General features: G+C 39.9%; 1 protein-coding gene across 1 annotated transcript; it reads left to right on the plus strand.

Annotated features, from left to right (window-relative positions):
- The first annotated feature begins 1,550 nt into the window (after nucleotides 1–1,550).
- On the plus strand, nucleotides 1,551–15,848 carry LOC137996901 (uncharacterized). Its single transcript, XM_068842537.1, has 18 exons — nucleotides 1,551–1,645; nucleotides 2,814–2,932; nucleotides 3,640–3,808; nucleotides 4,873–4,911; nucleotides 5,468–5,557; nucleotides 5,661–5,759; nucleotides 7,844–7,890; nucleotides 8,019–8,133; nucleotides 8,384–8,508; nucleotides 9,172–9,331; nucleotides 10,267–10,416; nucleotides 10,871–10,987; nucleotides 11,611–11,667; nucleotides 11,960–12,049; nucleotides 12,502–12,556; nucleotides 12,639–12,730; nucleotides 13,785–13,877; nucleotides 14,303–15,848. The coding sequence occupies exons 1-18, from the start codon at nucleotides 1,613–1,615 to the stop codon at nucleotides 14,510–14,512; spliced, it is 1,860 nt and encodes a 619-aa protein (XP_068698638.1). The 5' UTR covers nucleotides 1,551–1,612; the 3' UTR covers nucleotides 14,513–15,848.
- The last annotated feature ends 38 nt before the right edge of the window (nucleotides 15,849–15,886 follow it).

The raw sequence follows: 15,886 nt of genomic DNA on the forward strand, positions 1-15,886 counted from the left end.
CCGGATCAATGCCATTTTCCGTACAAAAGGAAAGCGCTGGAACTCCTCTGTCAGTCTCAATCTGTCCTGAGTAGTTTGTGCAAATCCTTATAATTGTCATGTAGAACTGTATATTTGAAGTGTGGGTTATAGATGAATGAGAGAACTGAGTAATCCTCGCACTTAGCAAAACAATTTACGCAATTCTCGCTTTTTACAGACACCTGGAATATAAACCATTTTCGAATTCTCAGAGCTGGACTGGATCTAGCATTAAATGGAGGCTAATGCGGGCAAATTAATTTGCATTTGAAAATATTTGCCCGCATTAGTCTCTATTTCATGCTAGATCCAGTCCAGCCGTGAGAATTCGAAAATGGTCTATTCAGGTGGCCCCAACGGGATTCGCTTTTGAATATTTTTTATAGAAAAAGCGCATTATGAATAATAATAATAATAATAATAATAATAATAAAACTATGACCTCTGCGATGCCGGTGCAATGCTCTACCAACTGAGCTATGAAGCCACTCAGTTGGGAGTAGGTCATGACTTCGAATCCTGTTGGAGCCACCAGTGAATTTTTCAGGCAAATTGCGACTAGCACTTGGTTCTCTCATTTGTAAAGGAGTACTGATTGAAGAACGTGAGGAACAAGTATAGCTGATGGCACGCACGATTGTAGAATTAACGCCTAGTTGCTGTTAATGCTGTAGTTATAGATGACACCGCTTCTTTATAGTAAAATATAACGCTCAATCCCATTTCTTTGCTCCCTGCCGGCAAAATTCGTAAATGAATCAGGTTTCCTTTTCACCTTAGGTTGCATAGAGTTCGGCTTTCTTTAAAGGCTCATCACCTTTAACCGACAAGCTTTTTGACCTTTTGCTCTTGTTCTGTAAATTCGCATTGTTTATCTTAGCGATCTTATTGGTTGAATTTCAGCCTTGGCGGGATTTAAACACATGAAAATTGTTCCACGGCACGCAATGCCTGTCGGTGAACGTGGGTCTTTAAACTTTCGAAACCAAAAAAAGGAGATAAAAATTTTATTCCAACGCGTTTTAGTGAACACAGCACGAACCCTGATGTATGATGATTCTTTGTTAACATGATTTGTCATAAAATGTCTGACCTGATTTTTTGTTAATGCCCAGTGGAGAATGGGGCTGACTAAACCCTTGGGTATAGCTGTTGAAGCACACGGCTCTTTTGATACCCTTCACTGAATTATATTTGAGCAGTATTATCATTATATGCGCGGGATTACGAGGATATCGCAAAACAAAAGACGCAAATGCATTTTACATGATTAAGCGAAAACGTGAGAACATGGACGTCTTCGATTGCGCTATTCGATTGTGATCGCTTGATTACATTTCGGGTATTAATGAAGCCGTTGATACTTAATTTCACTGTTTATTCTTCTAAATGATTACTTTAGCATTATTTTGATATGCATTGTTAATCGCTTGTGCTCAATTCACGGTTATTGATTTCATATAATAGCATTCCAATGATTATCAGCGTGGAACCTTTGACTTGATTATAATTATTCCGCAATAGATGAATGTCAATAACAGTAATTTCTGATAAGATTTACGCTGGTTCGTGGAAGTTTTGTTACAGAAAAATGAATAAAGAAGGTGCCTTTACGCTGGCTGAGGTAAGTGCTCTAACAAGTCAACGAAACTTCTTTGATTGAAAAATAAACAGCGATACGAGAAGGTCTTTAGTTATGTCAATAAGGCCTTCTTACCTCCAAAAACTCCTTCGCTGTGTGATTCTTCCAAAGACCTTAAATAATAAGGCCCGTGTTGAAAGATAGATTGATAAAAGAAAAGAAGCTTCAACACGAAACCAAACGCTCTTGATTTTTGTAGGCTCATAGCCACAAACATGCTCAAGCGATAACTCGATTTTAAAGCAGTCGTACCCGGCTAAAGGGTGGAATAAGTTTGTGAACTGTGATAATGAATAGTCTTTCCACTTTATCTCATTTTTAAAAGTCAGTGACGGCTTCAGCATTTGTTTAGGTTACCTGACTTTGTCAATAAAGGTTGAAACGACAAGAAAAATCCAAATTGCTGGTTGTAAAGTGTTGAAATACGCATAAGTACTTGATAACCACTTCGCTCTTCTCTAAGCTTCAGAGGGCAAAATTTGCCGCCTGAAACTACAGTGACTTTGTGTTCAAAGTTTCCGAAGTTTATTTCGTTGGTAACATGTCAGCCTAAAATTGCCCATCAAAGAAATCAATAATATTGGTGTTTGAGTCCAATCGGTGGTTTTCACGTTACGTCATCGCTGCCATGTTGATCAGATGAGAAGAAAAGATGTCTGATTAGCTTATTTGGCTCGTCCACCAGCAATTGTACACCATAACATCTGTGTTTCCAGAAATTGGTTGCAAACCATTCATGGTAAATGGTAGTGCTACTTGTCATGATGTCTTTTTTGTGCTTAACAGGCAAGAAATAAGTTTCATTAAGTGATGCTATGATCCTCGCAGTTATGAACGCAGTCTTAGCAATAGCATAGAGAGCGGCCCGGAGAATTCAGGACTTCAACGGGGTCGCGATGCCAGTGCGACGCTCTAACCAACTGAGCTATGAAGTCACATATGTTGGGAACTGGTCATTTGTGGGTTCAAATGTTCCCGTGATGAATGAATCAACGAACGAAATGATATAAGTTTAAATTAAACAAGGCTCATTTACTTTTGATAAAACTGCTCATTTAAGCCAGAAATATAGCGTTTCCCTTAATCGCAGTACAGGAATCATAACTTTTCGTTGTTTTCATTCTGATACCAGTTTCCTTGTTTTTGTTAGCTGGACGCCATGGTGAGTCACGTGAACACAGTTTTACGTCATGACAGCGATTTGGATTGTCTGCCAATCAAACCTGCCCACCGGCTTTACCAAGAACAGAGGAATGGAGTACTATTCTGGTAAAATAAAAAAACTAAATATTCCCAATATTCTTTTTATTTGTGAGTCGCATTTGTTAACTGAATGATTTATCTGTCTAGATTAGTTCTCACGGTCTTGAGTGTACCCTGATAAAAGAGGTTTTCTTCTTGTTCTTTTTTTTTTTTTTTCATTTTTTGAATTTAAAATAAGCACGTAAATGAAAGAGACAGTATAAGCAAAAACCTGACCGCAGGGTAATTTGAGTCCAGAGGCGATAAAAGAGAAAAGCAAGTGAAGACATCATTGACAATACGGGGCATGTTCAGAGGGTGCTAATTGCAAATTGAAAAAAGTATGCAAGAATTTCACAACACAACTTGTTTATTTCAAGAATGGAGTTTCTTCGTTGTTCTTTTTTTTTTATTGCAAGCGCAAACATGGATGTTTACACAACAATGCGCTGCTTATAACTCCCAACAAGGTAGTGACTATGGAAGTCAACAACAACTGAGAAGAACCGCATATACAGAGCAGTGCACCAACGAATCAGTAAATGAACCACTGAAATAAAGCAATTCTAGAAATGACTGCCAACGAGAACTAGTTGAGAGTAAGGTTAACCAGAAAAAGGCTTGATCACTTGTAAAGAGATTTATCGGCGGTAACCTAAACGCTTTCCATGCACAAGCATACTGAGTCTAGTGACTAACTAATTTCTTGAAATATTATTTTTATATTTTCTCAGTAAATTGATAAATCGTATCAGAAGAGGAGCCATACCTCATTGCAAGATAAACAAGGCGCTTGATAATGTCCATGAGGCGCTTGAAAATCAAAAACTTGTGATAGAAGGTGCGAAGAATATCGGCTGCAGAGTAAAGAACATAACTACTGAGGACTTGTGGTGTGGTAAGGTAAGAAACAATTTTCCGAACAAAGTGGAGAAAGAAGAGTGTGCAGTATGATTACGCCTTTTAAATAGCCTCGTTGACAAACGAAAATTATTTAACACATTATTTGTAACCTTCGTTAAATCCTGATGTTTTCAAGCACTTTTTCTCGGAAATGCTGGAATGGATTATAAGAGAGATTTTTCAAACGGATGCTAAAACTCGAAGCAAGGCTAAAGGCTGAAAGTCAAAGTAATTTCATTGGCCAAGCATGAGAGACGATCAAATGAGCCAATTAGAACGCAAAGCAAAGCAAACACAAGCAAGCGGTGCTTAGCGCGGGAAAACGCTAGCGACCAAATTACACTTGGTTTAGTTTATTTCATCTGATTGGCTGAGAGATGTGGCACGAGATTTCTTAGCCAATAAGTAAGCCAAGTTATTCACCTTTATAACTCGGCGGCCATTTTGGAGTTGGTGGGAATAAAGGCTTTGTCTTTGCATTGTTTTTGCACGTCTAGCCTCGCACTGAATGAGTGGTTAGACGTGCAAAATCTTTTGTTTGGACAGTGAGTGATATGGGTCCATGCAAAAGGAAAACAATAGAAAAAGTCCATTTCGAGAATCGGTTGAAAACCCTTCTACGTAAAGGAGTGAATCAACAGATTTTTAATAGACCCGTATCACTCAATTTCCAAAAGAAAGATTTTGCACGCCTTAAGTCCTCTCATTCAGTGTGAGGCTGAACGTGCAAAGACAATGCAAAGACTACCCAAGGGTCGTGTCGTACCTCATTGAACGGGCTTCAGGATTGGCCAAAAGAACAATAGAACGAACAAAGATAACAATAGATTTAGCACAGAAAACAACAGGAAGTACGACACTATACAGCCAATGAAATATGGTGTTCCACAAGAGGGACGACCCTACGCAAAGACAAAGTCTTTATTCCCTACGGACTCCAAAGTGGCCGCCTAGTGAAAAACGTCAATGTACTTTGTTTTCGTTCTTCGACGGGACTGAGTTGCTATCGGCATGATCTAAACAACTGTTGTAATACTAACTCCAACCCGCGCTTTCTTTGCTAGGAATCTCACGTTTTACAAATTCTATGGGAAATCGTCAAGGTGAGTCGGTGAAGCATGTTACTTTAGTTATACTCTAATTGGGTAAACGATGGAATATACCATATTCGTATTCTCAATATTGGACTGGAACTAGCTTGCAATGGAGGATAATGCGGGGGAATCTTTTCAGATGGAAGTACTTTTTAAAATATTCCCCCGCATTAGCCTCCATTGCAAGCTAGGTCCAGTCCAATACTGAGAATACGAACATGGTCTATCGAATGATTGTTTCTTTAATACAAAGCGACCTCGCAAAGAAGCCACATTTTACATCAGTGAGCTGATAATCGTTATCCGTGATTGACAATTTTATCAATTCATATGTATTCACTCTATAAGCGACGGCTTATGCCATTCTAGGAAAAGATCTTTCGCAAATATTTTTAATGATGTTTATCCGCATGAGCCTCATGTCCAGTTGAATACCAAGAAACGAAATTGGTCATTTGATAGGCTGACTTCACATGTAGGTTCAAATCCTAACAGGACTCCGATTTTCTTTCAAGGTGTCTCTTTGTCATTGTTAAACATCTATCATATTTTTTTTTCCTTTTAGACGGATTTGTTGTCTGGCGTGAATGTCGAAAAACAACCAAACTTAGCTGTTTTACGAATGACCGGCGAAGAATGGGCGGACTTCGCCAAGGTAGCCATCTCTTATTCATCTTCACTTTATCAGCTTTACTCATGATGGTGCTTTCAAAAGTCTGCGTGAACATTCACTCGTAACCATAACATATCTGTTTCAGCTGCCTCCGGAGGAGTATCTGAAGCGATGGGTCAATTACCACGTGAGGCATACAAATTATAGGGGATTGGAGATGACAGACTTTGATAGTTCACTGAAGGTAACTCTCGCCTTACTTTGCCAAATTGGGGAATCTTTGCTTGCATTTTTTGCCTCGTTAGCACTTATGATACCGTACATTCTTTGAAAATTTTCGAATTTTTGAAGCATCATGGCTGGAATATCGCGTTCAAATTTTTCATTGATAGTATAGTTCATTAGGGAACGCACTTTCAATATTCAGTATTTTATTCTTGGTTTGACCTCCAGACCTAATGCGCATGTTCAGAACTGAGGTTAACGCATCACGTGTCATACCTTAGCGACGCCTGCACAAACAGCACTTCAAATATACATTTCTTTCATTCATCAGTCCTTTCACGGGAACGAATGAGCTCAACAAATTGACCTGTTCCCAACTGAGTAGCTTCATAACTCAGTTTGGAGAGCATTGCACCGGTATCGCAGAGGTCCTGGGTTCGAATTCCGTTGAAAGCACCCGAATCTTTCGGTGGCTCAGTTGGTTGAGCACCGGGCTTTCACGCGGGAGGTCGTGACTTCAACTCCGGCCGGACCAACGCTCAGGGTCTTTAAATAACTGAGGAGAAAGTGCTGCCTTTGTAACTACATCTGCAAACGGTTAGACTTTCAAGTCTTCTCGGATAAGGACGATAAGCCTGAGGTCCCGTCTCACAGCCCATGTTCATTAACACACTATTCGAAAAGAGAAGGACACGGAGTTCCCGGTGTTGTGGTCTGACCTTTCCAGCATGTGGTCGGCTTGGCAGGGTTAGCTTGAAGGGCTTCTTTGTGAATGAGACCACCATTGTGTATAACAGCCAGAAGTCAGGCTACTTAGCCAAGTGCTGGATCCTCACTCACACTCAAAATTAAACTCAAAAAGCCTCACGCAAAGTGAGCATTGCTTAAATTGTCCAAATAAGTGCGAGTATTATTAGGAGAGGAGTCAGGATGGCGGTGGTTATCAACCGCGCCTCCCACCTCTACGACCCAGGTTCAACTCTGGCCTGGAGGTCGTATGTGGGCTGAGTTTCAGTCGATGTCAATCTGACTCCGAGGGTTTTTCTCCGGGTACTCCGGTTTTCTTCCCTCATCAAAATCGACTCTAGATCAATAACAACCGGGCGGACACCCTCGTATAGGGATAACCTCTGGTATTATTATTATTATTATTATTATTATTATTAGTGCTTTTGCCCCCCAAAAATTTATCAGTGTTTGATGGCTAATAACTGGCTCGTTATCAAAGCCAAAAGGCTGAAAATTGGAGATTGGACTTAGTTCAAAAAGTTCTTTTACCTTTTGAATTCAATTTGCAAATAGCATGATGCCTTCTGTGACATGTAAACAATGACGTCAGCAAAGATTCAATATTACGGCAGACGCAGACAATCACGAGGCAACTGCATTGCTCAGATGCGCAGGACAAAGACATGCAGCAACATCTCAGCACGGCAAAACGCGATCGTGCATGTCATGGCTGCCAATCACTTGACGTTACCACGTGTGTGGTCCGCAAATATTGCCTCTATATGTGGTCTTCAGAAAACTATTTAAGGACGGTGCCTACTATTTTTATTGCGCATACGTTCTGCGCATCTCGAGATACTCGGATTTCCTATGGGTGATGCTTATTAATGCAGGGATATTTTGCGTAGTTCAAAACTATGCGGAGAAAGCAGAGCTTAGCAAGTGTTCTTGGCATCATGAAAGAAAATTTGGGGTAACCATGCATTTTTCAGAGATAATTAAGCTTCAATTTGGAAAAGAACTCCATACATTGCTTTGTATCTCAAAGCTTTTTACAAATATTGTTGATTAATTATCTTCGAAAAATGCGAGGTTACCCCCAGTTTTCTTTTTGGATTTCAATAACACTTGTTAAGATCTGCTTTTCCTGCACATTCAGTTAACTGCGCAAAAATACCTTTGAATTAGTAGGCATTGTCTTTAAGGCATTTCTTTGATGTGCTGATTTTCTTTCAATCGTGGGACATTATACCTTTCAGGAGTCCCTTTTCACTTGTCTATTTGCAATTTGAGTCTTTTTTTATATCTTCTTCGTTACAAGATCGTGTTCTTTAATTATATGTATATTATCTGAGTTTTTCTTTCTGCGAATAGGACTCGGAAATCTACTTCCATCTTCTTCATCAGCTGGCCCCAGACAGGTATTTAGCCTCAACTTTTTCTAGGGAATTTACCCGAACCGCAGAGTCCGCAGAGCGTGCGGTGTGCACATCGCTTTCTACGTAATTTAACAAGAATATCCAAACTGCTTCTTATACCTTTTCCGCAGATGTAGCCTTTCTCCTCTTCGTGAACAAGATCTTTTTGTCAGAGCAAAGAAACTTCTTGATATGGCGCAGGTTATACGTTGTCGGAAGTACTTGACCGCACACGAGATCGTGAAGGTAGGTCTGAATAACCTGAAGTCAACGTTGGGTTTATCAAGTAGTGGGTCATTGTTTCGTTTCATATCCTATCGGAATCACTGGAAATCAGAAACTATTTAGGAATGCCTGTTCCCTGACCCAGGTTTTTGCCCTTACGGAGGGCTCCTTTGCTACTTAAATTACACTGTGACAAATCATTAATTTTTTTTTAATCTGGGAATTTGCACATTTGCAAACTGAGGATATGGTGTTTCGTTTTATTTTCCAGGGAAACCCGCGCCTTAACCTTGCTTTCTTGGCAAACTTATTTCACATGAGTCCAGGACTTGAGTTTCCTTTCCATGATATGGACACTATCAGACTAAGAGAGGAACTGAACACAGCTCTTAGCAGGTATTGCGGACCTATAATTATAATAGATTGAGAGTCAATGCGAGGTATCCAATATTAAGACCGAGTGATGTTTTTGACGTATCGCTAACCTTACAATAGCCCATCTCGGTCATCACTTCGGCCGTTTCTTTCGACAAAGCTCAAAAAGTTTGCGAAGGGACTCAGTTCTTTCTTCCCTCTTGCTTCAAAGACGAGGCTGAAAACAAACTCTGATGACATGGTTATGAAATCGTGTGAACAATTGATATTTTCATATAGTTCATTGCACCTGCCCCTTTTTTTCCTTTAGTCCAAAATATGATTGTTGCACACCACAAGCAAAAGAAACATGTAGGTTTCAAAACAATGAGAAACAACAAAAACACTTTATTCACTGATTTGTAATCTTGAACGAGTACCTTCAACGAAAGAACAACAGAAATAAAAACATCGAGCGTTTCTTTCATTCCAACACACATATGCCCAAAAAAAAAATGGTTTCTACGTCCTGGGCTGGACTCGAACCCATGCACGCTCCTGTCACGTATGTTTGAGTTCAGGTCAGGGCATAAAGACCGATTTTTGGGACTAGAGTGTAAGTTGAAAGGCAAGAAACGCGCGATGTGTTTATTTCTGTCGTTCTATCATGTATGTTGCAATTACATTTTCTTTCTTTTCTTTAAGATGCTGTCACGCGGAAGAAGAAAGATCTCTGTTAACGCAAATGAGAAGGGAGATGTCGGAAGAATTGACAGACACGCGCCAAAAGCTAGAGGAAAGTCTCAGAGAGTTAGAAATCCTAAAGAGAAAGGCATTGCGGTTTGAAGATGAAAACAAGCAACTGGTAAGTTTCTTAGCTGAGGTATTTATTTCAACGTTCTTATCAACTGTTTAAAGGGAACCTCCACTAAAACAACAAAATAACTTTAAACCACAGAACATAATGTTTACAATTGGAATTGCTCAATCTTTTTCCAATGAAAACGTTTGTATTCGAGAAAAATAAATTCCAAAAACGCTTATTTTGGCTTTCAAATTTCATGGGCGCCGCCATCTTGAATAATTGTGACGTAACTTGGTTGCCCTATTGTTCTGATACAAAGAGCGATTGTTCTGGAACAATAGGGCAACCAAGTTACGTCACAATTATTCAAGATGGCGGCGCCCGGGAAATTTGAAAACCAAAATAAGCGTTTTTGGAATTTATTTTTCTCGAATACAAACGCTTTCATTGGAAAAAGATTGAGCAATTCCAATTGTAAACATTATGTTCTGTGGTTTAAAGCTATTTTGTTGTTTTAGTGGAGGTTCCCTTTAAGACAAGAGATTAAGAGTCCCTTCTCGCGCGCGAAAGAGTCGAAACAACTTTTCTCTTGTTCTTTACCTACCTAAAATACCAAAACTACATAAGATCTTTGATTTCATCGTAAACCTCAGGAAAAGAAGCAAGTCGCATGGTGTTTTAAATCAAATCATGATTGCCGGAAAAAAGACATTTTCGATAGGCTCTTCCGATCGCGTGACATTAACAAGTTTAGTATCCACTCTATTACAGTCCTGTTTGAGTAATGAGACGAAACAAGTTAAATTGCTTTATTCTAAAAATGAAGTTAATTTCAATCGCGAGGGAAAACTTGATACCGTAATCTGAGTGCCACTTTTCAATCTTTTTGAGGGGTCAAACAGCTCTGGAAAAGGCAAACACAAATCAATTTTTAAAGGGCTCAGACCAACTCCTAGAAGCTCCTCGATTGTTTTCTCTGATTGTTGTCTTGTCAGGTTGGCATGGAAGAGATGCTATCGCTTTTAAAAGTCGAAAATTGCGTCCTAAAAAGTCAAATTCAAGACATGAAAGCCGTGGAGGAGGATTCTCAAGCCACGATAAAAAATCAAGAAATAATAATCAATAGCCTGAAAACAGAAAAAGAGGTTAGAAGTTACCCTGAAGTTGTTTAATAAAGCTGCAGATCGTGAACAAAAACTAAAAGAAAATTCTTGAATTAATTAATAACAACAAATGGAAAGAACTGTAAAAAAGTCACCAAATGCCAAGAGTGTGAATTTTAGAAGTAAGAATAGTCTTCGTGATACTACGCTGTAGCTAATTAGGATTGGGTACATTTCAATTGAGCGCCGCGAAAAAGCTCAAGAAATTAGTTTAGAGCCAATCACAACAGCCGCCGACAATGAGATGAGCCAATCACAAAGCAAAAGAAATATTTGCAGCCGTCACTTAACGCGGGAAAAAGAACTTTTTAAATCTTTGATTGGATGAAAATGTGCGGCACAATTTTTAGGCAATCGCCAAGATGTCTTTTGGCGCTCCTCTCTCAGGAAACTGTACCTTGCTTAGATGGCAACAATGGTCCTTTTTATTATTCAGATTTTAAAGAACGAATATGAAAATAAACTAAGCGAGCTGGAAAACAAGTTTTCAGCTATCTCGAGGAAGCAAACAACTATGGTTCTTCAGAAGGAGGCTATTACGCATGAACGAGACGTAAGTACGAAATATGCGGTTAATTATAATCTCGTTGTCGTCCCCAGATGCCTTTCTGGCTGCCGCGTTCCTAACCTTGGGGTCTGAGGATTATCAACGTCTGTCTATTCTGTGCAATCTCAGAAAATTTATTTGGTAAGAGGTTACCAACGGTTACAAAGTGGATCCCTTCAAGCCACGATTGCTTACACTTCGAAACCAGTCAAAGCACTTTATTTCTAATATTGACCGAAATGTCTTTGGCCTCTTGGGAACAGAATAGTATTGCCTTGTACGGTGACAAACTCTAATTAAAATGCGAAGCTTGTACAATTTCAACACCGTAATATTAGCAAACTAGCTAAAACAATGATTGACGTTCCATAAGAACACAAAATGGACCACTATACAAAGTGCGCGAGATTCAGCGGAATCTCATCTTTGGAACACCTTGATCAGTAATGAGGCCCACTCTTCGGCAGTGAGGAGACTTCCCTTCCCCCCTACCCCCTCCCCCTCCCCCCTCCCCCTCCCAAAACCCCAAACTAAGAAAACTCTCTCTAGATACTGTTGGTGATCTGAATCCCTCTTGGTAATAATCAATTGTTTTTATTTTTTTGACCTCGTATTTTGTACACAAACAGCTGTTGAAACGAAAGCACGACAAATGCGAAGCGGAACTCAAGCGCCTTAAACCTCAGGTTAGTTGGTTATTTAACCATGATGTGGACCTTCCTATCTAGCAATTTGACTCCATTGAATTGACCTTGCTGTCTAGCAATTCGACTCTATTTCTCATCCCGGTGAAAGCTTTGCAATTTCAACTGAGCAATAGCACTGAACGTGCTCTGCACGTTTTGAAACTTCTGCACCTGGCTCCTTTATAGAGCGAATTATAGGCGGGCAGTCCACATTCTATCTGTATAACCAATAGGACTATCAAAATCCCCAAATACGACCAGTTTCATTCATTAATTTTTTTTTTATTTTTAGATTGATCGCCGTCAAAGGCACGTTCAACAACTTCGTCAACTATACAAGTCTTTCATTTTGGATAAAACGCTGGCTGAAGCACTCTATGGGGTAGGTATACCATGCAACAATACTTTGTTTAAACGGCGGATTGATTGTGTAATGACTTGATATACTCATTGCGGACAACCTGTCTGCCTGATCTTCTAATAACGGAATTAATGGGAATAACGGAATTAAGTTAAATAGACGGATGGCAAATGTTCTGAGTGACTGACCGTCCCACTGAATGACTGGCTAGCTGAACTACTGAGTGAGTGAGTGACTGATTGATTGATTAAGTGGAGATAGTGAGTGTAGCAAGTGAGTGGTAGTGGGTGAGTGACTGGCTAGCTCGCTCGGCGACTGACTGGCTACATGATTGACGTTCTTACTGTCTGTCCCTAAGTAATTGATGAACAAGCCAACATTTGGCACGTGGACCAATGTCCATGTACTGATAATTTATTTTATTGTGTCAGTGCCTAACCAAAATTAATACATTCTTTCAATCACCTCCGCAGAAACTAGATGCTATTTCTCTTCAAGGAGCCAACGGTAAAAGCAAACCATTGAAATGTGAGTAATGTCATCAGGATAACAAATAACGAAAGAGTGACCTCTTGAAGCTGACGCTGTTTCTTTTTCAATTTTCAACCAGTTTGCGCCGATGGTGGCCCGTCTTCAGAGGAAACTTCGTCACGAGTATTTTTACTCAAGGACAACTTCTTATTTGTTTTTAATAATGAAAAAGTGAGTAATTCAAATCGTTTGCAAAAGAACTTTTCTTTCCGATAAATTCTATATATATATAAAAGCCTATATATAAAAGCCTGCGTAAATGGCGGTGTATAATCTTTCGAGTGCGAGATGCGCGATGGAGGCTCTAAAAATTGAACGGAAATCCCGCGGGCGGTAAAGCCGCGTTTGACTTGTAACCATTCTCCTTCGCGCGGCTGCTCTTTGACAAGTGTTAATCCCTCTGGTTTGTAGACTACTGTTCTTGTTTCAAGAGATTAGCCTACTGGCAGTCTTCAGGCAAGTGGGATCATCATCATCATTATATCTTTGTTTACCATCGGATTTTAGAGTAGCTGGATGTAACTAGCATCTCCGAGCATTTACCCTCCAAACCATGGTACACCACAGAGGAAAGACCACAACACCGGGAACTACGTGCCCTACTCTTTGGGATAAGTGTGTGGGTTCTTTTACGTCTCACAGGATTATGAACAACGAAGGGTTGTGAGACGGGGCCTACGGTTTATCGTCCTTATCCGAGAAGACTACAGAGTCTAACCATTTACAGATGTCATTACAAAGGCAGTCCTTTCTCCTCAGTTAGTTAAAGACCCTGAGTGTTGTTCCAGCCTGAGTCGAACTCATGGCCTCCCGCATGGTAACCCGGTGCTTACATTCAAGTGGGATGCTTAACTTGAAGGTCTGCGCGTCTTTGTTCCAAAGAGATGATGTCATTGAACTGACAGAAAGTAATTTGGGACGATTACAGGAATAAAATCGGAAATTAGCAGTCACCCATCCCAGTTGTAGCTTCAGCAAACAGGGCTTAACTTTTGAGACAAGCACACGCACCTGGCTAATCATCATATAAGACTCCGAAGTTTTGATGTTGTCTATCTGTGGCATTCCACCTAATTATCTTCACACCTTTTGTCCTTTATCCTCCCAAAAGTATTATTTTTTCTTCCGTTTTCGTGCTTAGTGCTTATTACTGCGTCAAAGCAGTTAAAAATGTGCTCTGACATCACGAAAATCCCGTTTAACGAACTCTACAATCTCTTATTAGGATGATCAACCCAAAGATGTGTTTCGTCTTGATCAGGCTTCTATTCAAAAGGAGGATTACCGCACGTTACAACTTAAAATTACTCCGAAAGAGGTAAAGCCTAAGAATAGATACTGGAAAGGTTTTCCCAAGAGCGAGACGGGCTATTTCAAATTACCGCAGGGCATGCGCGGCAAACACAGCTAGGGATCGTGATTTTGAGCAAACACTCTGAATAGTTAATGCATAAGCGGTGTTCCCTTTATTATCCTCGACCAATACGAGCCAACTGAATAGAGTGTAATGTGTAGTGCTAGAGTTTCTATCCCATATGAACCATGTGAGCGTTAGCCCTACTGATGGAAATGGGCCCACACAAGGACAGAGAAAAACTCTGACCAGGGTGGGAATTGAACCAACGACCGGCCCACCCTGGTAACCCTTCCCTCGAAGTGCGAGTCAAAGTCCCGTGATGTTTTAGACTTGTCCATTAAACTCGATTCGCAGAAGTTCATCATTTTATTGTTCCCGTTTTTCAGGTTTGTTCTTTCATAAAAGTTTCATCGGCATCAAAACTGAAGGACTTAGAGCAGGAATTGGAGGTAGCCGCTGACTGGTGGACCGAGAGACAGAGAACCTCACCAGGTTCCAGGTTCAGAGATACCGTGCGTGCAAACATGCTGACCAGCAGTATCCACAAAAGAAAACTGAACTTCAATCTGTCGACAGTCGTTGCCACGGACATTTAAGAGAAATTTAGCATCGCCTTTAGTGGCAAACACCAGCCTGAAATTTGCGTTTTGCCAAAAATCAAAGAAACCTGTGGGATTTCAGCTCATTTAATTTCTTGGCTGACATGTGAAGATATCAAGCAACTTCTTACTTCTCTCATTCTCACGATTGAAACGTTAATTCTCCAAACTAGTACAAAAGAGTTATTTGTTGGGTAGTAATGAGAATTTGGAGTTACCGGTACATCAAGATCACACCTCTCAAGCTGATAACAATGTTCATTCTCAAAAACCTGTCTGACCGACATTTAATGGGCCATTTCCGAGTTGCTGTTTGTCTCAGTTTCGAAGTGAGTCTTGGTGCTCAACTATTGTAAGGGAAATGAGTTTGATTTGCATAAGAATACGCAACTCATTTCCATTTGAATGGTTGTGCACCAGGACTCGCTTTCAAACTGAAGCATGCAGCAACTCGGAAATGGGCTTTTGAAATTGTGAAGAGAATTTACATACCAATCACTCCTGGGGGTGAAAGGGTTAGAAGGGAAAGACGAGTGAGAAGATAATTTTCAAGCTTTAATTAATGACAAGCAGCAATTTGCAGTTTAAACAACTGCATTGTCCCTAGAGAGCTCTATCATGATGGTCTTTCCGTAATACCAAAAGTGATTCGTAGCCCGTAAGCAATGGAGAGAGGACATGGGAGACCTTTCTCTGCAGTTCTCCCTCTCTTTTCATAGGCCACATGTTGCTCGTAATCGACGTCACCTCCCATCATTCCTTGCGTCCTTACTTTCAGTTTTTTTGCTCAACGAGTCGGGCCTGGGGACAAGACAGTATAAACTCTAAAAAAACAGATAGACTAAAATTCTTGTGTTCATTGATGAAAAAACCACTCACTTTTTTCCTAATTTTTATTTCAGTGTTGGAGTTAATTTTAAACTGCCACAGACTGTGGAGTTTTACGTTATCATTTAACATATATTACTTCTTTTTTGCTAACCATATTCTTTCTATCGAACTGCACACACACAGAAGCCCCGGTCTGTTAATTTAACTGCAAATATATTACTTAATTCTCAACTTCTTTCCCATATTTTAAAAATTGTACCGCTGTTTTCATTCAGAAATGATGCATAACAACAACTCACTGGCATATTGTAAGCTTATATACATTTCTCAATTCATTCATAAATTTCAGTGCATTTCAAGACAAAATTTGTCACCGCCTTGCTTTTCAGCAAGTCGTATTTGGTGGCATGTGAAAGACCACTCCATATTTTAATTGATAGAGTTACTTATTAATATCTTTATTTATTTTGACTTCTTTTTAGAGCTTGTCGTTGACTCATACGAATGAACAATGATTTTATCAAAATGTGTGTTTTTAAA

Source organism: Montipora foliosa, chromosome 3 (genome assembly GCF_036669935.1).
Source record: "Montipora foliosa isolate CH-2021 chromosome 3, ASM3666993v2, whole genome shotgun sequence".
NCBI classification, from domain to species: domain Eukaryota; kingdom Metazoa; phylum Cnidaria; class Anthozoa; order Scleractinia; family Acroporidae; genus Montipora; species Montipora foliosa.